The 23,000-nt window shown below is 48.0% G+C and overlaps 1 protein-coding gene across 1 annotated transcript in view; it reads right to left on the bottom strand.

Moving 5' to 3' along the window:
• LOC149339563 (kin of IRRE-like protein 2) overlaps positions 1-23,000 on the bottom strand; it is a 171,104-nt gene that overhangs the window by 32,416 nt on the left and 115,688 nt on the right. Inside the window, exon 3 of the mRNA XM_089550510.1 lies at positions 3,442-3,572. Within this exon, the coding sequence (XP_089406636.1) occupies positions 3,442-3,572 (131 nt within the window). The remainder of the gene's footprint in view (positions 1-3,441; positions 3,573-23,000) is intronic.

Raw genomic sequence — 23,000 nt, 5'->3', positions numbered from 1 at the left:
TCGTATTATTAACGGGTCAAAGGCTGCTGAAAGGAGAACAGAAACGAGGAGCCAGTCCGCCAGTTCTAACGTATTTGCTTTTTGCAGGAGCAGCGCTCTCGAAACAGCGAACAATTCATGAGCAGGGCTCAGTCGAGACCAAGGCAATCCTTAATTGAACCAAGTCGGTCTACACCTTCACACACTTTAGATTTCATCTATCATGTGTGCTATAGTTTCAGGCTAGGTCGAAAGCGCATTGAGCTTTGGCTCCCTGACAACAGAAGCTTGAATTCAAATAAGCTATTACCTCCTTATTTTTTTTTTTTTGGCAACAGACAGTTATTGCCGTTAGAAGCCGCTCCCTAATTCTGAAAAAAAAAATTGCCATGATGACATCGCAATTCACCCGAACACAAATTACGTAACTGTTCATTACGGCACATATGCATTCATAACACTTCTAGCATTGGTTAGAAAACTCACGTAGAATTAATAGTCAACCAAGCTAAGCACATGCTAGGCTATTTAAAACCAAACTTTCATTCAGCCCCTGCTAACACAAAGCTCTTCTTTTACAAACAATTATCCGTTCGCAGATTGTGTACGCATCATCAGTTTGGGACCCAGGCACTAGTGATCTCATTAACCACTTAATAATGATTAAAAACAACGCAGCTCGTTTCATTCTCGCTAATTTTCACCGCACTGCGTAAATATCTACAATGCAATCTAACCTCAACCTTTTAACTTTCGCATCTCATTGAAAGCTGGCATGGTTATGCCTCTTTCATACGATTTTTACCACAATAGCTTACACGCTGTATTGCTCATACCGTCTTCATATGTAGCAACGCGCATAGACGACACTCTCAGAGTTGGCATAATTTCGTGGAATACTAGAACTTTCGCCCATTCATTGCCGTCGCGATGGCTCAGTGGTTATGGCGCTCGGCTGCTGACCCGAAAGACGCGGGTTCGACCCGGCCGCGGCTGCCAAATTTTGATGCATGCGAATTTCTAGAGGCCATTCAACAAAACACGGTGCTGGGCTGATTCATACTTAGATCGAAGACAGCGCAAAAAAGGCAACCACAGAAGAGAAGACGACACGTTCTTTGTGTCGTGTCTTCTCTTCTGTGGCTGACTTTTTTGCGCTGTCTTCGTTCCAGGTGCAATTCTAGAGGCCCGTGTACTGTGCGATGTCAGTGCACGTTAAAGAGCCCCAGGAGGCAGAAATTTCGGAGCCCTTCACCACGGCGTCCCTCATATCCTGAGTCGTTTTGCGACGTCAAACACCCCTAAAGCAAACCACACCATCATACTCCGCGCATCGAAGTATTGGGACCGTCTTCCCTCTCCTCTTCACACAATTAATAAATTATTATTACTTTTATTACTTCTGCCTACCGTACACAAATATGAGCACGCAAAAATTCCTTAATGTTGTGTAAAATGGACTGACTTCTTTGTGTGAGCACCAACATATTTCCCTCCATCACGCTGTGTATTTGATGGTTGGTTTGGTTTGGTTTATTGGGGTTTAACGTCCCAAAGCGACTAAGGCTATGAGAGACGCCGTAGAGGAGGGCTCCGGAAATTTCGACCACCTGGGGTTCTTTAAAGGGCAACTGCAGCACTTTTTTCAGAATGTCGCGATATTCAAGGATTCAAATCTATATAAGCTGTAGGTAAAGCATGCCAAGTGTTTTTGCACTAACATTTAAAATAGTGACGTAATCGACGATTCAATTTTGCGCTTCTCCTCAACGCATCGAAGAAGTGCAGGGAAATTCAGCGTGACGTCACGGAAGGTATGATTTCAAATTATCGCTGTCGTCAGCCACACCCCGCCCTGACTCGTTAGACGCTGCCAAACAACTCTCGGCAGGGTTTGCCTTCAGTGGCGTTGGGTTTTTTTCCTTCAAAGCAGGCGTTTGTGCGTTGCAAATGCACAGATACCTTCGATGACGTCATCATGCGCTCCCCACTTGGCGTTGTGCGCTGCGGAGAAGCTTGAAGGGCGTCCGGATTTTAATCGGCGATTACTTCACTATTTCAAGTGCTAGCCCAAAAAGACTTCGCATGTTTTACCTGCACGTTTCACACATTCGACCCTCTTAAGCTCGTTGATTTCCAAAACCTATGCAGTTTCCCTTTAACGTGCACTGACATCGCACAGTACACGGGCCTCGAATTTCTCCTCCAAAGAAATTCAGCCGCCGCGGCCGGGACCGAACCCGCGTCTTTCGGGCCAGCAGCCGAGCACCATAGCCACTGAGCCACCGCGGCGATTGTTACTGCGAATTTAAAACCTGCATATTACGCTAAGTATTTTCATTACATGAACTCATATTATACACAGTCAGTATTGATCTGTTTACTGTGAACCTCACCTGTTACTTCCATGTTACTAGCACTTTTGTATTTCTCGCTGTGCATCTTTTTGTACTTTCGGTATTGCACCAATCTATTCTGAAGCCAATATTGAAGTTAAAAATAAAAAATATTCTGGGTACAAACGTTCTTTATGCGAAACTCAGTGCAATAATTATCTGAGACAGCCTCCGAGGAAATATTCGTTAACTGACAATGTCTTTCGGATATCACGCGCCGATTTCCTGTTCCGGTAGGTTTTACCAGGCATTCAGGCACACCGCTTGCTTTCGCAGCGACTAGACTCAGGGCGGCTCACTACTAACAGTCTAACAGGTAGTTATCGATCAAAGTAGGGCGATGCAACACTCATTCTATGGGCATCGTTTTCGTGCTACGAAGCTGTGAGTCTATTCATCTAAACGGCGGCTTACACCAACTCAAAGGAAACAAATGATTAAACCAGGCTCGTCCGCACCGCAGCACCCGCTAAATTAAAGGGAAGCATGCGATGAAGTATGCTTCTTCAAGAGCGTAATGAGCGGCTTTAGGTGACAGCTCCGGTGACTAGTGTTTCAACTGCTGTGCATGTTCACTCCAGCTACGTTACCAATAACTCACGAGAAATATTGATCGCTTCCGACGGCACAATGTTCACGTGTCCCATAGAGTGCGCGTTAAAAAATTAGACATAGCTGCTTTTTTTCCATGTGTCTGCAGAAAAATGATATCGCGACATGAATATGTGTACGCACAGCGACAAAAGTTCATAGACCACGGGAACCGCGAATGTTTTTAACTTTCTTGTCGCCAGGTGGTGCAGTCAGGATATCATTGCTAGGGTGCCTCGATGGCCAACGCCGTTTTGAAGCGCGGACATCGAGGCACCCTAGTCATTGCCGGGTGTCCGGACGGGTCACAGACAGTGCAGTGAGGAAGAAATCGTGACGGGTCAGGCGTAAAAGCGCAGCCAGGTGCCTACCGCGCATGCGCACTAGGCACCTGTATGTAGGTGGGACGCCATGCATGAAGATTGGCAAGAGCAGCAGTTCTACAGCGCGGACGGGGAGCGGCGTGAGGGCGTACCTTTTCCGGCGGCTCGACGTTGTTGGCTGCCGAGCCTCCAGAGCCCGGCGACGCTGAAGCTGCCACCGAGAAGGCAGCGCACACCACAGCGGCCAGCAGGGCTTGCGAGCTCCTTGCTCCCAGTGTCGATCCTGAGAGGAAAAAAGGAGCCGCTATCGTTAAGGTTCTAGCATATAAGCTGCGTTCACTTTATGAGAAAAAAAAGATAGAAACATGATGAGGACCTTTTTCTTAGTTTTATTTTGATCACAGAGATGCTTAGAGCCATCCGTTTGTCTCTTTTTTTCTTTTCTATGCGACTCTTTGTAATAAGTTAGTACAAACCCAAGGCATTTGCGAATTTAGAGGTTTTCTTTTATCTCATACGAAGGCGCTTTAAGGGACTTCAGTCGCTTCCAAATGACGGTGAAGAGAGTAATGAAAATAATTAAATATAGCACTGAATAATCTGAGCGGACAGAATTGCGGATGGTATACAGCACTTGAGTGAATGCAGTTTCTGTTCCTTTCGCAATACAAGAAACATGCAAGTTGCAAAAGTGCAAATGGGAAGGGGAGAACAGTTTAGGGGAGCGGGATGTTGTAACAAATCGGAAACAAAATAAAAAAGCGATCGAGAATGCCAGTTTGAGCTATGTTTATTTCATGTACGAACCGTCCATTAAAATCTGTTCCTGAATTTTCAAATTGAATCTCACGAGGCTGAAATATTAACCTGATGCTTTATCGTAGTTTACATTCTTTAACCGCCTAGGTTGAGTAGGAAGAGTAACCACTCTAATCCTGTTACTATTAAAGGGAACCTGAGAAGAAATAGACATCGGCCTGCATTCATACTCTACCACATTCTACGACAAAGGCTCTACTTTCCCTGAGTCTACACCTCTTTTCATTTACAATGGCAATCAGGGAGGCCTTTTTGTGTAGACATAAGGAGTTTACATCAAATGGCCGGAAAATTTTTATATCCGGTTTCTTCAGCAACAAATGACTGTTTCGCTGTCGAAAAGACATCAATATAGCCAAAATGTATCAAAGAATTAATTTTCAATCATAAAAATTTGAATTTATTTGTCCCGAGTGTCCCTTGGAGCGATCACCAGGTGCGACAAGGTGGAGCAAAAGCTTTGGGGAAACTATGGGATTTGATGGCGACGGGACAAAGGAAGAGGTAACGGTCTCTTCGGGGCATTCTAGGGGCCCGTGTACTGTGCGATGTCAGTGCACGTTAAAAAAACCTCAGGTGGTCGAATGTTCCGGAGCCCTTCACTACGGTGTCCCTCATAGCCTGAGTCGCTTTGGGACGTTAAACCCCAATAAACAAATAAACCAAATTCACAAGGCTGTCAAAGCCTTGTCTTACAACGTTATAATGGCACTGCATGCTTCAAAAAGAGCGTTATTAACATTAAAAGCCTTCATACACTCCAACTACCAAGAAATGAAACACTAACTACCCGCATTATGAATACATTTATTCATACGTGATGGCTTTGCAACAGAAAGCAGAAGATTCGGGCAAGAATTTTTTCTCCACAAACAGTTTTACGGTATTCGCGCAGGGAACATTACACAGAACGTATGTACCCTGACCTTGGTACTGCTCTCCGAAACTTTCCCAGGGTGGATACATCAAGCGTAAAACACATTGCGCTCGGAATAACACAGTCGCGAAAAGATGTTAGCGATCAATAAGAGGCAGCAGTCTTCATGCCTCCCGACACAGCCAGTTGGTCGTTCTAAAATTTACACCTAAATAAAAAAGAAACACGCTTTCAGGTGCTTTGGGCAGTTTGAAGTTAACGACCTCAGCTCCACCCCCACAAGATTGCAACACATTTTTTAATAATGAGCAGCAGTCAAAACATGCCGCCCGCGGTTATGCGAAAGCGATCTAACCAGCCGATTTCCAGCGAGCCTTCTATAACCCGCTTATAGATATCCCAAGGCGCGCCGAAGAAAGAAGGTTCAAGTGGGCGCACTGACGCTGATAATGAGCGTACTCTCACTTTGGTATATATTTTTTCCCTCGGGGCGGGGGTCAACGCCTAACTTCGCCTGCGCGGCTGCGGCTGAGCGATCCTTTTCGGCGGCAGCAGCGCGGCGCGATCATCAGCGACTCGCGAGTTTTACGAGTTTCCTTAGCCGGGAGGCTTAACGATCCCGCTGGTAACTAATAGAGGCGCCCGGTTCCCCGCATTCCCTCTTACTTCCCTATCCTCTTTCCCATCTCCCTCTAACTCCCTCTCCCTCGAGCAACAACTTTGAGCCGCCAAGCTTCCGGAAAGCACTCGGAGCTCCAGACGCCGCCGCAGCTGGACTTAATTCACCGGTGGCAACCGTTATGCAGCACTTAAGCTCCTCCCCCCCCCCGCCCTCCCTGTGCTGCTCCACCCACGCACGAAGCCCAAAACAAACAAGGGAGACACACCACGTCAGGGAATATAGGGATGGTGGGGAAGAAAGGAAAAAGAAAAGAAAGGCAGGGAAGAGAAGGCGCCGCTGGTTGTTGCGCGCCCCGCGCCTCGGGGAAGACCGCGCCAAAACGGGAAGTAAAGGTCCTCGAGGCGCCGCCGCATCTCCTTCCCACCCTCCCATAAACAAACATGTTTCCCCGCACCACACAGCCTGGTAGACGCCGCGAGAAGAAGGCGTAGGGAGGATGGGGAGGCTAGGGAGGCAGGCGAGGCTTACGGTATAAGGAGCCCGGGAGTAAATTACTCTGCTTACCAGCACGGAACTGGCAATTAACCGCGGCTGGCCCCCGGGGGGCTCCTGGCATCGATTGCTTCCGCTTGACTTGCGGCTGCCGGAGGTGCTGAAGGCGTCGTCGTCACGGGGCCGCGGTCCTTGTGTGTGTGTCGTCGGGCACGCCGGACGCGAGAAGATGAGGCACGGCGTGAGCGGCGCGAACGCGCGGACGACCTAACAAAACTCGCGCTGCGCTCTCCTGTTCACAGCAGCCCGGGCGACATCGCTGGAGCGCCGCAGACAGACTTCCTCCTGTTTTTGCAATTCGCGTGCGCTGCAGTGCCTGCTTCAGCCCCATTTCCCTATTAGTTTTCCCCTAGCTCCTGCTCCACCATGCGTGCAAGTTTTTCCCTCCCATAACTTTTTCGTTGCGTTTTGTTTTGTTTTTTCGCTATTATTTAATTACCGTGAACGAGGTAGGAAGTAGAGTTCGTGATAGTTGTCTAGCAGATTGCATGCTAGGAAAAAGCGACAAATAGTGTCATCAATCACGAGGAACGGGTAGCGCGGATTTCTCGGAACTGCCAGGGCAAGCGAAACACCTGGACGTGATCGCTAAACTCCGCGTGAGGAGTGCTGAACGATGGTTGGGGTTAGGAAAGCGCGCGGGTTTCGACCCTGTGTGCATAAAAACACGTCTTCGCAGGGTTTGGGGCGAGGTAGCAAAGTTTTTTGAACCGAAAGAAGCGCCCGTTTTTCTTTCGCGACCTGTGAATACTGTTAGCGGTAGTGAGCATCGCTTTAAGATTTGCGACCAAATGCACACACGGTCACTTCGTTGCGGTCTAATCCAGCACTTGATAAACCTTATGTGAACTAAGTGTTTATTCTTTAAACGATGAGCTATCAGGTGCATTTAATCAGTAATATCTGAAGAAAACGAAATTAACAGCTACGAGAGAGTGCCTAATCAAGCAACGGTTAAATATACCATTCTTCCGTCATTAGATTGGCTTTCACGCTCTAAACAACGTCAGAGGGCTCCCCCCCTCCCCCCCCCCCCCCCCTTTCCGGTAATTCTTCGTGGTAAGTTGACCAGCTATAGCTGCCGATCAGGCAAAACTAACAAAATTATGCTGTGTCTTACAGTCAATGAAACGTTATTTAGCTGCTCACACCGGCAAGCGTAGATCATACCAACGTTTTCTGCGTCACCTGTATTGAGCTCGAGACATTGTCTGTTGCGTAGATTTTACAAGCTTTACCTCTAACAATCTATTACAATTCTACGCTGAACACGTTCAAAGGTATGGAACGTAAACGCGCGCTCAGATACCCAGCACGAACACTGAAACAAGTGTTCTCACGTCAACTCGTCCTGCGTGCGGTCCCCCTTATCTCCGATATAAAGTTTACTTAAGCACCCCCGCAGCGTTAAAAACAAGTCTGACGGCTGTGCAAAGCCACGAATAGGCGTGTCAACATGGGCGTTTTTACTCTTCCTCTCGCTTGTCAAAAACAAACGGAAAAAAAAGGAGAGGCATCCTTTAAGAAGTAAAAAAAAAAACAGCGGTGAGCGGAGCAGGCTAAAAGGAGGGGCACACGACGAGGAGCAAGCAAGCAAAACGTTCCGTCGGCAAATCAGCCTCAACGGTGAGCGTTGTCTCGCGCCTTCTTTCAACCCCGTTCGCGCACTGGGGATTCTAAGAAGGAGACACGCGTGTGCGCACCCAGACAGGGAAGAGAGGCAGAGAAGAACGGGCCTCATCATAAACGGGGGAGGATGAGGAGGAGGAGGAGGGCAGGAACGACAGTCGGCCTCTGCCGAGAAGTGGCGCAGCTGAGTGCCAGCAACAAACGCGAGCAAAGAGCGAAGCGGGGACAAAGAGGGGACGACAGCATGACGCAGTACTCCGGGGATCCACCGTAAAGCAAACACCACACCGGCGGCAAGAACAACCGAGGAACTGTGGCAGGCACGGCCGCGACGGAGCACGAGGAGTGAGGAGGGTGGGGGGAGGGGGAAATTCTTCCAGCCCGTTTGGCAGCTGGGAGCAGCAGCAGCAGTAAGCAATAGCGGAGCTACCACACTCCCTTTCCTCCTCCTCCTCCTCCACCTCCTCCTCACCTCCATCATCGGAGAGGAAGGGTACATAGCTATACAAGGGGGGCACCATTCCAAATTTATCTCCACCGCTGGGCGACGGCAGCCGCGGCCCATGAGGGAAAGCGGAGAGCGCGGTGCTCACCGGAGGAGTTCCCGCACGCGGAGGGCATCCATCTATCCGAGCGAGCGTTTCGGGCTCAGCCAAGCGTCGGCGTGCCGTCGAGATAGGGCCTTATCTTCACGGGATCTTGACGGAGATGTGTTCTGCCACGGCAGCGACGGCGGCGGTGGGCGCACGCACTCACACGCACGCACACGCGTTCCCGTAGTAGCTTCTCGCTCCTCGAGGTTGTACCCCCCCAGCGATCCTGGGGCATTCCTGGCGAGGCAGACGGGACATCCGATCCAAGGAAGCAAGGTTCCAAAGCTTGCGGCTCGCGACGCCTCCTTCTAGAGTCTCCCAGGCACTGCCACTGCCTCGCTCGTTCCCATAGCCACTCTCTCCCACCCATTCATGATTATCTTCTTTCCTATCAAAGCTTCTATTGCGCTCGTTGCCTTAGTATTTGTTGTGTGCGTTTAACAACGCCCATTTCCGCTTTTCCTGGGCTCATCATCGGTACTACATGACGCGTGTGAGAAAGAATACCCAGCACGTCGGCGCAAAGAATTCGCGACCCTAAGCGGGAGCAGCGCCGATGGCCGTAACGCCGCTGGGACCCTGGCTTGCAAGGCGATGCGTCGAGATACGCGCAGCTTTAGAAAGCTGTGCAGTGATATACGGCGTCCTATAAGAAGAGGCAGTGACTCCGGTTTCGTCGTCGTCGGGGGTGGTTTGCGAAATACGGCTCGATCAGCTCGATTCCTTTTTCCTTCCGTTGCGCCACACGATCGCCCGCGTCGCATTCTAAAAAAGAGTATTGTTGTATACGATCGAATCAAGCGCTTCCATCTCACGTTCAGGCATGGGCGTTCGAAAGCTCCGCACATGCCTAAGGAGAAAAGAAAAAAAAAATATATATATATATATATATATATATATATATATATATATATATATATATATATATATATATATATATATATATATATATATGAGACCGACAGTGCATATAATTTTACCTTACCTACGGGTTCGGAAAGAACGTCTCCCGATAACAGCCGACGAAAAACAATACCAACAACGTAGTCGGATTTCAAATCGATATTTTGTTTCATATTTTCTTATGAATCCCGGGCAGAGGACGTACCGTACTAAATGTTGCGAAACAAGAAGGAACGACGTCATTAAGATTGTTGCTTGGAGTCAAATTAATGGTGGAAGTGCATCAGCGTCGGGTAGAAAGAACGAAGCAGCAACGAAAGGGGCAGCGCGCGCTCCGCTGAAGTTCGAGAACGCCGCCTTTTCGTCCGGAAAACACGGGGTCTGTTTTCGCGGGAAACCCGCATCGCTCAGTTTAAGCCCTTGCATTTCTTTCCTCGAAGCTCTCAAGACTGATCTATCTCTGGAATGCCTGGATCCGAGGGCAAAAAAGAGGAAGAAAGCCACCTCCACTATTATGGGGTGAAATGAATTCAGGATCCTGTTCCTCGTGAGAAACGTAAACAAGGCGCTTATTTTTTGCTTTTCCTTTTCTAACCACCTCTAAAGAGCGTCGAATTTATTTTCTGCAAAGCCTCAACTTTTTCTCTCGATCCAGGCTGCGTTAACGCTTCACCTTTATAATACGCGCTTTATTTATAGCGTTTACATTAGTTAGGACCGTTATGACGAGTGTGGTGCGAGTTTACAGCTCGAATAACTGTTTGCTGATATTCACTGCGCGATGTTTAAAGTTTTTATTAGTTTTCCTGCTTCTTGAAAAGAATGAACTGCCCCCCCCCCCCCCCCCCTCCCACCCTCCTACTCACTTTGCGCGCGCAATCATACATAGACAAAGAATCCTAAAAGAAGATACCGCATGCTACTTGCCATTGTGGGTGCAGTTATTGCAGCACTGCGAAGCACTCATTTGCCTGCGCAAAAGGGTCCAATTTTTTTCTCTCAGACTTCTTTCACTTGTCTGTTTCAGTAATACGAGACTCAGCGGCATCCCAGACCGCGCACGAAGTTTGAAAGCACGAAATGATGGGCGAGTTGGTTATGCATGGTATGACTGAAACGGCGCAAGGCCCAAGGCCAAAGAAGAGAGCAGAGAAAAGGAGGAAACAGACAACACAGCGCTGAATCCGTTTCCTCCTTTCCTCTGCTCTCTTCTTTGGCCTTGGGCCTTGCGCTGTTTCAATCATACCGCGCACGAAGTGTACTCCTACCGCTTTCCTAAGGTGCGCTTGTCAGAAGTATAGTATATTTTTGATTCCTGATCTAACATGATGATTTAACAGCGACAGCACATAGCTGTGCTAAGTGTTAATGCATTGCAACGTCTTCCATCCTCATCTGTCGCCCCCTTGCCTCTTCGTGCAACTTGCTTCTGTTTAACGGACGAAGAAATATGCCAGCAATTTGACAGGTTTGGCTGCAATGTGAATGGCTGTGATATATCTCTTGGTCCGAATGGTATGAAATGTCGACTCCACCGTTACTCCATCGAGAGAACCCGGTTGGGATGACAGAACCGTCGGAAAATAACTCGCCAGTGACGCAGCGTTGATCCATGGATGTTTCGAAACAGGGTCGGTTCCTCCCGCATTTGCCGCCTTTCCGCAGGCGGCATCACCGGCTGCGCCGGCAGTGCAGGTGTCGCGCTCCGTAACCCTCCTTCTGATACATGTAAAACTAAATCCCCTTAGCCAACTAAAGTATTCTGCAGACATTTGAAATTAAAATTAGAACTCAGGCATCAGAATTTGTCTAAGCTGGATATAAATAGCTACCAGCTCTTTAGCCCCGACATCGGATTGTTTCAAGAGCCGCGGACGCAACTCTGCAACAGCCTACATGCCAGTGAGCTTACAGAGTGAATGCACAAATGGTAATCGCGCTTCGTTCAGTGGAAAATTCGCTGTCAGGCTACTTGACAGCTGCGCCACACATTGAACTTGCGTCGTCATCAAGTCACAGTAATCGTCTGCACTTTGAGTAAGCGTGGTATATGGGCTAGGAAATTAGACGTTTCCTCGTTTTAAATGCCGGGTGAGTGCCTTTTCTCATTTGTGCTGTGTTCGGTAGCGCAGTTTATTTTTTAAATAAATGGCGCAGTTGGCGCAGTTGGTATAATCCGCCATTTTCACATGGCCGTTCAGCGCATGCGCCCCACTGCTCCTCGAACTCCACTGGTTGAAAACAAACAGCTTTTATTACGTATGCGTGGTTCGTATTCAGGCGAAAGGCTCATACTGTCGTCCGTTAATAAAGCGTGTCACACGCGTTTAACTCGGGAACTAAAAAAGACAAGAAAATCAATGGCTGCTTCAGATAGAGGAGCACAAAATGAACCTAGAAGCCAGGTTTGATGAATGTATATTAATTGGTTATTTATTATAGGCAAAAATGTCTAAATTGCGTCGAAATAGCGCGGGCGTCGATATAGCCACGGGAACGGTGTGACGTCAGATCCACCGAAAGTCGTCACGGCATAGGGAAAATTGTCACAGAATGGTCGAAAGAACGTCGGATTTGTGTCAGATTAGATGGAAAAATTTGTAATTGAACGCAATTAACAATTAAGGTGATCTCCGAAAGATGTATAATTTGGGTATCGATATAGTCACAAGAATGATGTGACGCCACATCCACCGGAAGTCGTCACGGCATAGTGTCCTCGGCTTTCGCCCCAACACGTTAGTTGCCAAAGTGTCCTCGCAATTTTTAGCGACAGCAACAAGCGACAGATGGCGGCAGCTGTCAAGCACATATTCGCCACAGCGCAGGCGCAGTTGATGCATTGTGGAACCAGATCGCGCCGACGTCGCCAGCATGTGTTTGTTTTAAACCAACTATTGCGCTCTCTCCAGAGGGCGTCGCATCTGGTGAAAAAGGCAGATTCTGTAATAGAAAGTTCACGAGATTAACGAGGCCGCTGCTGGCGCGCAGCTGGAACAATTGGACGTAAATGAGGGGATTTTGTCCTGTAGTGGACATGATCTGGGTCATGATGATTTTGATGAATGTAAAATATTATTATGATCGTGACGATTACGAAAGAGAGAAACAACGTCTGGCCAGGTGACTGTGCTAGATTTCAGCCAGGCAATGAAGGCCTGCCCATTTCAGGAGTAGCAGCGGCCGTACATGGCACGAATGCAAGGTTGTCGATGATAGTAAGAGAGGCATTCAAGTTTATGGGACGAATTCCATCCCAACAAGATAAAACATAGAAAAACTCGGCTGCTGACTCGAAAGACGCGTGTTCGATCCCGCCCGCGGAGGCCGAATTTCGATGGAGGCGAAATTGTAGAGGCTCATGTACTGTGCGATGTCAGCGCAGGTTAAAAAACCCCAGGTGGTCGAAATTTCCGGAGCCACTCAGTACGGCGTCCCTCATAGCCTGAGTCGTTTCGGGACGTTAAACACCAATAAAGCAAACCAAACCAAACCAAAACATGGAAAAAGAAACCATTCAGTGATATCCGCAGTAAACGAGCCACGCTTTTGGCAATAAAGTGAACTGACTTGTTACATTGTGGAGCTCAGCAAACATACTCTGCCTTCATGCGAGCGTTCCAGTACAACAGCTATGGGCCAACACATCACGCCTCCGAATATCTGACATCCCAGATACCAGTTTAAATCAGGCGACCGTGCTTCATTCAATTTGACGTCACTGCTAAGTTCGCCTGGCTTCGTGAGACCGCACCAGACCGCAGCGGCGCAGCTCATATCTCTGCCAATATAAAAGCGAAAACGGCGCGTAGGTGTTATCTACAGCGCAAGCCGGCTGTCAGTGTCCCTTAGATCCGAGGAACTGCAAGATGCTCTGCGGCGAGCAACTGGAAGGGGCTCTGGAGCCGCGCGGAAACACCTCGATTTGAGCATCCTGCCTCGTTCCTTCTTTCATGCACCCCTCGAGGAAGAAACAGCAGGGTAGAGGGAAAGAAGGACTATCTTTCCAAGCGTCCCTGCGCCGCAGGAGAAACCATGCGGTATTTGTGCACATAGACGCTGAAGGTACGCGGTTAGGCAAGCGTGCCGAGTTGAAATCGCGAAGCGTTTCGCGCTTCTTGGGCTGTAGCGGTTCTCTATTTTTTTCTCGTCTGTCGTTGCTTCTTACAAATCTCGAGCTTGCAATTGTTTACAACTGTTCAACAGGCCACCTAACTCGACGCGAAAGACCGCATCCAGGCACTTTCGCCGCTAAAGCGCCGCGCAGAATCTCTCTTCTTCTTACGCTGGCGGTGCGATGCGCACCAGCGCTGCAGCAATTTCTTCTTGAGCCGAAAGCGGCGTTTTATAGGATTTATTTTTCATTCTTTGTTCAGAGAGCGAGAGAAAAGAAGAGAAAACGAACAGCGCACTGCGTACAAGACGCGTAATATATTATTCTCTTTCTTTCTATTTTTCTCTCTTTTTCTAGGAAAGCGTATAGCACGCGCATTCTATATCTCTTCTCCGCGGCATCCTTCCCTCTCACCATCCTTCCTCCTGTTTTCGTAGACGCGAGCCTATCTTTTTGCTGTCATCCCATTCTGATGATGGCTCCCGTCGGCCGCCCTGTGGAGGCTCCGGAGATGCGGAGGCGATGCAGATAAAAATAATAAAGAAAAAAAAAACAAATAGGCCAGCGAGCGAATGAGGGTGAAATGAGCGAACGAACGAACCAACAAAAAAAAAGCAAGTCACTGAAATCCTCGTTGGGAAGAAAGAATGCGAAGAAGTGCAGAGCGACCTTCGCAAGAAAGACGAGTGAAAGAAGGGGAGAGGGACAAGCGCATGACGTCCATCGCATTTTTACTTTTTGTCCGCGGGAAAGCTGGAAGCGGAACAGGCATAAAAGCCTGCGAGCTTCACGGCCGAGTTGCTCAAATTAGCATCATTTCCTGCGCGCGACCCGGGACAAACAGGACGCATAAATAACGTCCTGGCTAGCAATTTTATGCGCTTCCAGAGGAGAGGATAAAAAGAAGAGAAGAAAAAACAGTCTGTATCGCGTTCCTCGCTGAAAACGGAGACCCTGGAAATTTTAGTGATCGGTCTGACGCGCCAACGCAAAACTAACTATCTTTGAGATACATATGTATACACAAGCAAAACAAGAATATCTTTCAACTCGTTACTGAAGCTTCCCCATTACTAGGCTATGCTAACGTAAAGGCTAAGGTTACAGTTGTGAAACATCGTTATTCTTACCTTCACAGAGCAGGATTCCCGAGGTCTGTTCATTATGCGAATAATTATTCCTGAAATCGGCGCTTGTATAAAAGAAAATTTGCGACGAACTTCCCGTTTCTTCTCGGAATAAACCTCAAGCGAGTCATGAACGCAGGGGCCCAAGAAATAACAAAAAATATGTTGCAACGTACTTGTTATTCCCATACGCTCGGATCCCATGTCATACATGCATATTATGCTGCCTCTTCATTTTCCTGAAGATGAGGCAAGTGAATTACTTTTTTCTTTTGGTTGGGGTTCCGCATTGCATTTAATGCAACACGAGAAGTCTTTGTGTTGAGGGAAACACAAATTCACTCAGCGTCTTAATTACTACAAGAGAGCGACAACAGGCAACCATACCTCTGTTGACACCTGGCAACCGATTTCTCTAGTTATTATGTTGCGGACACCACCAACCAGAACATATCTGATGAAAACGCTCCGCAGTTGGTATTCTAGTAATCTGGTAAACCTCAGGCAGCGCCAGCGTGAACCTGCTTTATATCACTTTAAACTTGCTGCAGCGCCAATTATAGCTTGAGCTCGGAAATCTCTGCAGCGAGACGTTCAGCTGCTCGTGCATCCACCACGCGTCGGTAAGAAGCCTGTCAGGTCCCGTATCACCGTTTCTTGCCGCACACAGCGGCATCATAATTTCTTATTCTCCAGGAATAGCACGTCACTCGATATCGATTTCGGTATCGATGGAGATACCGAAGCTGCTTGCCGGTCAGTTTTGGAAATAAAATTAAATTATGTTCTGCTAAATATCTGGAAATGAAATTTGCTTTGTGGCATCGCTCTATTCTAAGGAATTAAGTTTTAACTTTTATTAAAGTTTTTGAAATTCTCTGTCGTACGTCTTTAACGTGTTAACATTAGTGTTTTAAACAAACTGAGGTACTCCTGAGATCTCGTCAGATGTAAAGTGCTAGATTTTTTACGCTCGCGTGCATTCCCGTTTGACTCACACTCCTGCCTTGTGCAGACACCGACAAATCAGACGAACCTTATTTCGCTGTTAACTTTATGAGAGCGTGCAAAACACGCAATCAGGGACGTTAAATTTCCTTAAGCCAACTCCCATACTACATCATATATAAAATATTTCAGATATATAGAAAAGTTACAGGAACGCAAATTCCCCTTGACAGCATTACGCGAATATGATGCAATCAGAATGTATCTGCAGAGAAAATACATGGCTGAGTTGCTTCGTAAGAGCTAAGCCTAAATTTAGTTGATAGATAATGATCACATACAAACTGGCTTTCTGTGATTGACTTCACTATTAGTTCACTATTTCTCAAACGTATATCCGCATTTATTAAACTTTATCAATAAGACTGTCATTACACACCATTTTAAAAACAAGGCAAAGAACGGGACGTTTCTGAGGATATGGTGTAAGCATTTATGTACGGTCGGTACTGGTGTTTTTCCCATGTATTGCGTTGTCTTTCATGCAGTGTAATTTGTTACAAAGAGTAGCCATGTTCCTTCAGTGTTGTCGAGAATACGTCCGTAAATGCGATATTTTACCAATGTCTTAGTTTCCTTTTTGCCCCAAGTTTACAAAATATACAGAGGGTACTACTCTTATAGCAAATACTTAATTGCTGCAACAAGTATCAAGTGTGTTTATGCTCTATGACTATGCTGTAATGTATCAGCTGGCAAGTCCTATATAATAGCGCGTTCTCGACGCACGCCACTGAGAAATTGTGGAGCACACACGGGATGACTTTCACCTAGGGGCTGCCGGCGGTGGTGCGAACAAATGTGACTGCACTGTGTAGTGTTTAACGGCGCACGCGTACGTGCTGCAAGGAAAGGCGCATTGCAAATGATGGACCGTACTTTGAATGGCGCCGCCGGCACCCTCGTGCTCGAACTGTTCACCCCCGTGCATGCAATCGCAGCCGGCATGCCTGGACTATAACGGCATTTACAATAAAGGTCCCCAGCCACTACCACCACCGGAACAGAAGCACTGTGCCGTCACCATTAAACAGTTCAGCAGACAGTTAACCAGTTCAGCAGGCTGGTCAAGTTCAGCCACTTCGGTCCAGATTCGATTCGCACGCGTAACAGGCTGATGACCATGTTTGCAGTCACTTTCCTATGCTCAAACTTACTGTAGGCAATGCTTGCATAGACAGATTTCTGTACCCGTAGGCTGTACCCCAGCTGTGGCTTATTGCTTTGAGCATTCGCTTTGTATGCGTGAGCTGCGAGGTTCGATCCCTAACTTCGACAGGCACCCACTGGCTTTCCATTCGGCGCAGACCTGCGATAGTGTTCTGGTTATCTTCTGTGAAATGCTTCCGGAAATGGGCTATTTCACCCTAGACCGAGCAGACCAAACACGCTACTCACAGGTCTCTTTAGTCAGTAGCCCTTGCGCCATTAAAGCCAAATCAAATCATCTACAGCAGCATCAACAGGGAGCACTTTCTTCAGCATTTCTGCTCCTATAGTTTCTCCAGGTCTGGCAGCCAAGTGTAAATGACCGGGCAGTCTAGCGCGGCTTTTTCTCTTCTTAGGAGTTCATGCCTTTGAACACGTTGCTGCTTTTCATATCTGCTCGGTCAAGCTCAGTCGCGGCGTGCAGCGTCAGCTCACGAAGCCAAAGACCCATGCTAGGCTTACACAGCACCAGCAGGCGAAAGCCTCGTATAGCCCAAGTCGTCGGGGATGGCAGCCAGTTCTTTATGAGGGGAGTGACCGCCGTCGATGACTAAAGGGACCCCTCGCCAGGTCGTTACATCGGGCCGAGGCTGGGTGTTCGGCAGTCACCACCGCTATCTCCCCGCGGCGCGCCGCCGCTCAAAAGCGGTACCGATATCGCGCCCTACGAAGCCCGCTAAATCACAGGCTCCGCCACGCGATGACACTTTTACGAGGGCCAGCGCTGCCGCCGCCAGCTTTCGGACGCAGCAGCAGCAGAGACCTCCCTGGTGTGTCGCCCGCCGTAAAGCACGTGACCACTACCTCCTCCTCTCCCTACCTCCCTTCCTGCGACCATTTTCACTGACTGATCGCGAGCCCTAAACAAAAGGAGAGGAAGCTAAAGACCGCAAAACCACTCTGCTTTACTAAGTGTGCCAGGAAAGGCTTAAATTCGCGGGAAAAGAAGCGAGTTGTGTTCTGTATAGATTCTTTTGCACGGCGCGCACTGGCACGGTTTTAAACAAATTTAGCGCTGTGGGATCGGCTGCTGGCTTGACTCTGGAGAATCAGGGAGGGCGGGGGTGCGCAGCGCGAGAAATGTATATATCTCCGCGCGTTCTCGCTGAGACGCGGTTTGACGTGATATATAAGCTGTGACTCTCGAGGGAGCGGCCCCAGAAAGTGAGGGAGGGAGTGGAGCGCGAGCAGGTTTTCCAGGCCTCTGCCCAGAGGCGCCTCCGGGGCTACGGGACACCAATTTCGGACCTGACGTATGTGGGCTATAGATTGTTCTTTCTTCCCCCTCGCTTTCTCTCTACGCGGGAACCGCCTTCGCGTGAGGCAGTTATTTATGGGCGCCACTTTATGCGGGCGTTGTGCCTCCACCCACAACGCCTTCCACGCACGCACACTCTTCAGTGTGGCGCAGTGTCCCGTGCTGTGGCCTCAGTTTTCCACGAAATTTCTTCGCTTTGTCCGGGGTTCTTTTTCAGGCCGGTGATTTATACCGGGCGGTGTGCGCTACAGCTGTTCCGAAAGTAATTAATATACGGCGACCGGTCCTGGCACGACAGCCAGTTTAGGCCTCTTTTGACATAAGTCGGTTAGAACAAAAGAAATGAAGTCATTGTGGAGCGGCCGCGCAATTCCTTTCTCGCTTCTGGCCCTAATTATTTCCGCAGGCACCTCAGATGCAGAGTCGAAATTCTCACTCCTTGTTTTTTTGTTTCATTCGTTAGGTTTAAAGTCACGGAGCAAAAAATAAGGCCTACAAGTGTGAATAAAGCATAGTTGGCCTGGAGCAGCCCACGAACGCAGTAATCAGCGGAGAAACGAGGCGAGGCCAAAGGAATTTCAAGAACACTTCCAGGTTTCCCAACCTGGGTAGTCATGTTACTCAATAAGTCTCATGACCACCACACAGGGAGTATGTTCATGACAGCGCCCACACCATGACCAGCTTGGATAACGTCCCAGTTGGCGACAATTTTAAGGCTGGAGTATTAACTTAGTGCCACATAGGACGGTGGCAGATGATACGCTGACGTCTTTCACTCCTGGAGAAGGTCCCTATAGGCAATTTGAAACTACAAGGCTGAGCTGCAAGTGGTCCCCCAGTGCGCCGAAAACCTGCCACCGTCAGCCGCTTGAGCGGCGACAAACGCGTCACAACATGCAGAGCGATTATAGGCGCGCCTGTTTGGCGGTTAACATTCCTTGACAAGGCGCTCACAACCTAGCCCAGGCCTGTCGCTTGATGTGGCATTGACAGTGCCCACAAGCTGACAGCTGCAAGCGCAGGCAGGTAACGTGGATAAAGCACTACAAGTTGCACATAAAAATGCTTGCTCCCCTCGCTACAGGCCGCGGCGCTAGGCGATTTGTTGCCAGAAAATTCATGGCAAGTTGCCTATAGAGCTAGCGCGTTTCACTAGGGGTTGGAGAGAAAAAATGTTGAATTTTCTGTGTAAACAGAAAAGAACTCACAGGACAGTTATTACAATTCTCTTACGCGAGATTCAGCGACAGTTGTTTCCGGTGTTGAATATTTTTTTTGCGAAAGGTACTTACAAGACGAGTACATATACAGGTGAAAACACCAGCACAGGCGGAACCGAGCAGCCATAGGGCAAGTGGTGAAGCACTCCACTGCGTCCTCATCGTTGGCCGCGCCTACGGTCGTGACAATATTACTCAGCCGAAAGACGCGGGTTTGATCCCGACCGCGGCGGTCGCACTTCGATAAAGGCGAAATGATAGGTGCCCGTGTATTGTGCGATGCCAGTGCAGGTTAAAGACCCGACATGGTCGAAATTATTTTGAGCCCTCCGCAACAGCGTCCTTCAAAGCCTGAGTCTCTTTGGGACGTCGAATTCAACAAAAACCACAAAACTCTAATATTAGCCTTCTTCTCTGGCAAAATGTGCTTGATGTCGCGATATTGTCACTCGCCACGTTACAGTGCTCGACCGCTAAGCGTGGCGCGTTACACGGAGCGTCGTGTGTGACGTCATGGTCTGATGACCAATTTATTTATTTATTTATTTATTTACCCTCAGGGCCGTTAGGCGTTACAGAGGGGAGTGGGAATAACATGCAAGTATAAAGAACAAAACAGCAGCTAGAAAAATTGAATATAGTTACAGCACACACTGGTATAAAATCAATAAACAGAATTAACAAAAGGCAGCATTACACAAAACAAAACACAAAAGAAAAGAGCAGCTAATAAATGAACAAAGTTAGACACATACTTATATAAAATTAATAACAGCGTTACGAAATGCAGCAGTATCAGTAATTACAGCAATATTGTGGGGGAGGTGATTCCAGCTGACACAAGTTCTGGGTATGAATGAATCGTGAAAACATCTTGTACGACAAGGAGGGATCCAAACTTTGTGACGGTGATCAATGCGTGCTGAAATATAGGGTGGTCTTTTTAGTAACTTCTCTTTAAGATAAGGATTATGATAAATTTTGTGAAAAGTACATAATGAAGCTATTGACCTGCGATGGGAAAGAAGCTGTAGGGAAAGGTTAGCTTTCATGGCAGTTACACTACTAGTACGATGATAGTTGGAAAGTATGAAGCGACAACCGCGGTTTTGAATTGATTCTAAGTCAGAAATGAGAGATTCGACCCCAGGGTTCCACACCGATGAAGCATATTCCAATTTAGAGCGGACCAATGTTTTGTAAAGTAATAGTTTTAATGAACTCGGTGCACATGAGCGCAGCGTGTTACGCCAAAGCCGCAGAATGGAGAAAAGTGCCCTTAAAAGCTGCATCTGTAAAAAGACAGACGTACAAAGCTAGCCCGTGAAATTGTTTACAGCCGCAAGCGTCGCACGAAGTGACAGCAGTTACGCAGAGGCCACGCTGAAAAGTACCTGAGAATGATGCCTGCACAAGAATCGCTGACTCAAGATGAGCTCTGCTCCCTTTGAAGCTGTTCTTTGCAACATATTCGACACTTTTGCCGAGGCTTGTATGCGTTTTATGTTGGCTGTTTTCGAATGCTGCCATTTTCCCGGGAATTGATAGTGTGTCGTATACTCCAGCCGTATACACGGAAAAAAGTTCGAAACTATTTCAACAATCAACCCGAAGATGACAGACCTTCCCAAAAGTGGAGGTAGAAGACACTTGAACTTTATTATAAGCCGGGCAGCAATAAGACTACTCTGATGTGTGAAGCATAGTGCAATGGCATTTGTTTACGTTGCAAAGTAGGTGCGGATGTGTCAGACTCGCGCTAAAACCGTGTGTATACAGTACAGTCCATGGAGCGGTCCCCGCGAAGATCTTCATCACAGCTGAACAGTATCTCCCGCACCCCTTTTTTCGAATAACTATGGGATTAACGCAAAATGAACATACTTGGTTCTAAGGGCCTGCTCTTTAATGCCGTCGTCGAGCAAAGTTATTAGTCAATGCCAATAAAAAGTAACTATTCTAAGTCTCAAATCATAACCACACGTAAAGCTAAATAAAGAAAGTTAAAAACTAAGATGAGGACTTGATAACTAAATAACAATAAGACAAGCTGGGAAATAAAAAGGATTGAGCTACAGACAGACGGTCTTAAGAGAACTTCTCTCCCGTCAGCAGCGTGCAGCTGATGAAAGAGTAAGGCGAGCCCCTACACCACTAGTAAAAATCAAAATAAGAACAAAAATTACGCGCGGAGGGAAAAAAATGGGAGCTAAGGATGTCGCGATCGAGAGACCTTCCCCAATATTTGCTTTTCCCTACCCGCCCGCGGGCCACCCGCTGTTCGTTTCGCCACGTAGCAGCAAACAAACTTGCTCTTCTTATATACGCCTACGTCCTCGAGGGAAATTGCCTTTACGACTTCCCTTAGCCGGATCAGATGCGAGGGAAAAAAGGGAAAATAAAGGGAATAGAAAGAAATGGAGACGCAAGGGCTCACGCTTGCCGTGTACAAAATCGAAAGCGAATGCGCAATTCACCTCGCGCTAAAGCAGTTTCCCTTTCCCCTCAAATAGATGGAGAGGGGAAGTCTGAATGGGAGACGTCCGCGCTGCACAAGGACCCTCTCGGCCGCCCTTGTACGGCCTATTCAGAAGCAAGCGAATCCGCGTCGCCGTCTTCTTCGTCCTCTATAAAAGCGCGCGGCCTCCCCGTCTTTTAAATCCCGGGAGGCGCTAATGAACTGGCCCCAGCGAACGGGCCGAGGGAACAAGCAGCCCTCAGACGGCCGGCGCGGAATGAGATGAGCTTTTAAAACCGCGCGCGCTCTTGCAAGTCTTTAGCACAGCCGTTTTCCTTTCCGCTACACTACTTTGCGAAGCCTCGGAGCTTTGAGAAAACGCGAAGGGCTAAACCTTGCTTTCGGCGCTGTGTACTTTAGCACGGTCTCGCGCGTAAGGTTTTGCCTGGTTATTTCTTCCCTTAGTTTTCTTCGCGTGGAGTCGCAGATTTTTCACCGATAGTTCCCTTTTTTTTTTTCATAATTCGGGCATAATAAAACGCACTGCTCCCTTCCTTCTCGCCGGCATCGAAATGCAACAGTTTGCTTTTGCGCTCGAAAGAAATGGTTTTTTTGTGATCGCGATTCGCAAAGAACTTGACTTTTTCGATTGCCATAGCGAGCAGAGAAACGATGTATAATGAAGGCTGACGGCGTCGCATAGGTTGTTCTGAAAGTGTATACCCATTTGTTGTCCTCTAAGATGGACCTTTCGCTGACAGCGATCGGAAAAGTGTGCTGTTCAGGAAGAGCCAAAGCGTTTGGAGAGTCTGTTTCTCACAGGCATTGCAGAACGGAGCACAAGATTATTCCGGCTGTTGAAAAACAATTCACCTTCGCAACCTCGCCAACCCAGTTTGTCTGGCACTGGATGCCTCAACCCGATTACGTAGTGTTTTACAGTAATCCAGAGCGCAGCTTCAGACTGCCCTCCCCGACATTTTCACCGCTTCGGCTAAATTGGGTGAACGCAGTTTCGGGTGCACGAAGTTCAGATTTGGATAGAACCAATCGCTATGACACCTCATTTACTGCCCGGGTTATCGCTATACCGGCCGACGAGAAGGCGATCGTTTCTATGTTTCTGGGCCCTTATTACAACGATATGTATTGGCGAGTTTCACGACGTCGACGCCATGCTGCGGCGGCGCCGCGAACTTGTCGAAGAACGATCGGCGCGCGGAATCAGTGCTCTGTTTCCCGAGTGGTTTGTCATCATTTTCAGAAGTTCTTGCCAGATTTTTTTTTCAGTAAAAATATATATTTTAAGCGCTGTTACA

This window comes from Amblyomma mixtum, chromosome 6, assembly GCF_055824585.1.
Source record: "Amblyomma mixtum isolate Tamu chromosome 6, ASM5582458v1, whole genome shotgun sequence".
Classification (NCBI taxonomy): Eukaryota; Metazoa; Arthropoda; class Arachnida; order Ixodida; family Ixodidae; genus Amblyomma; species Amblyomma mixtum.
This window is presented reverse-complemented; position numbering and strand designations above follow the sequence as displayed.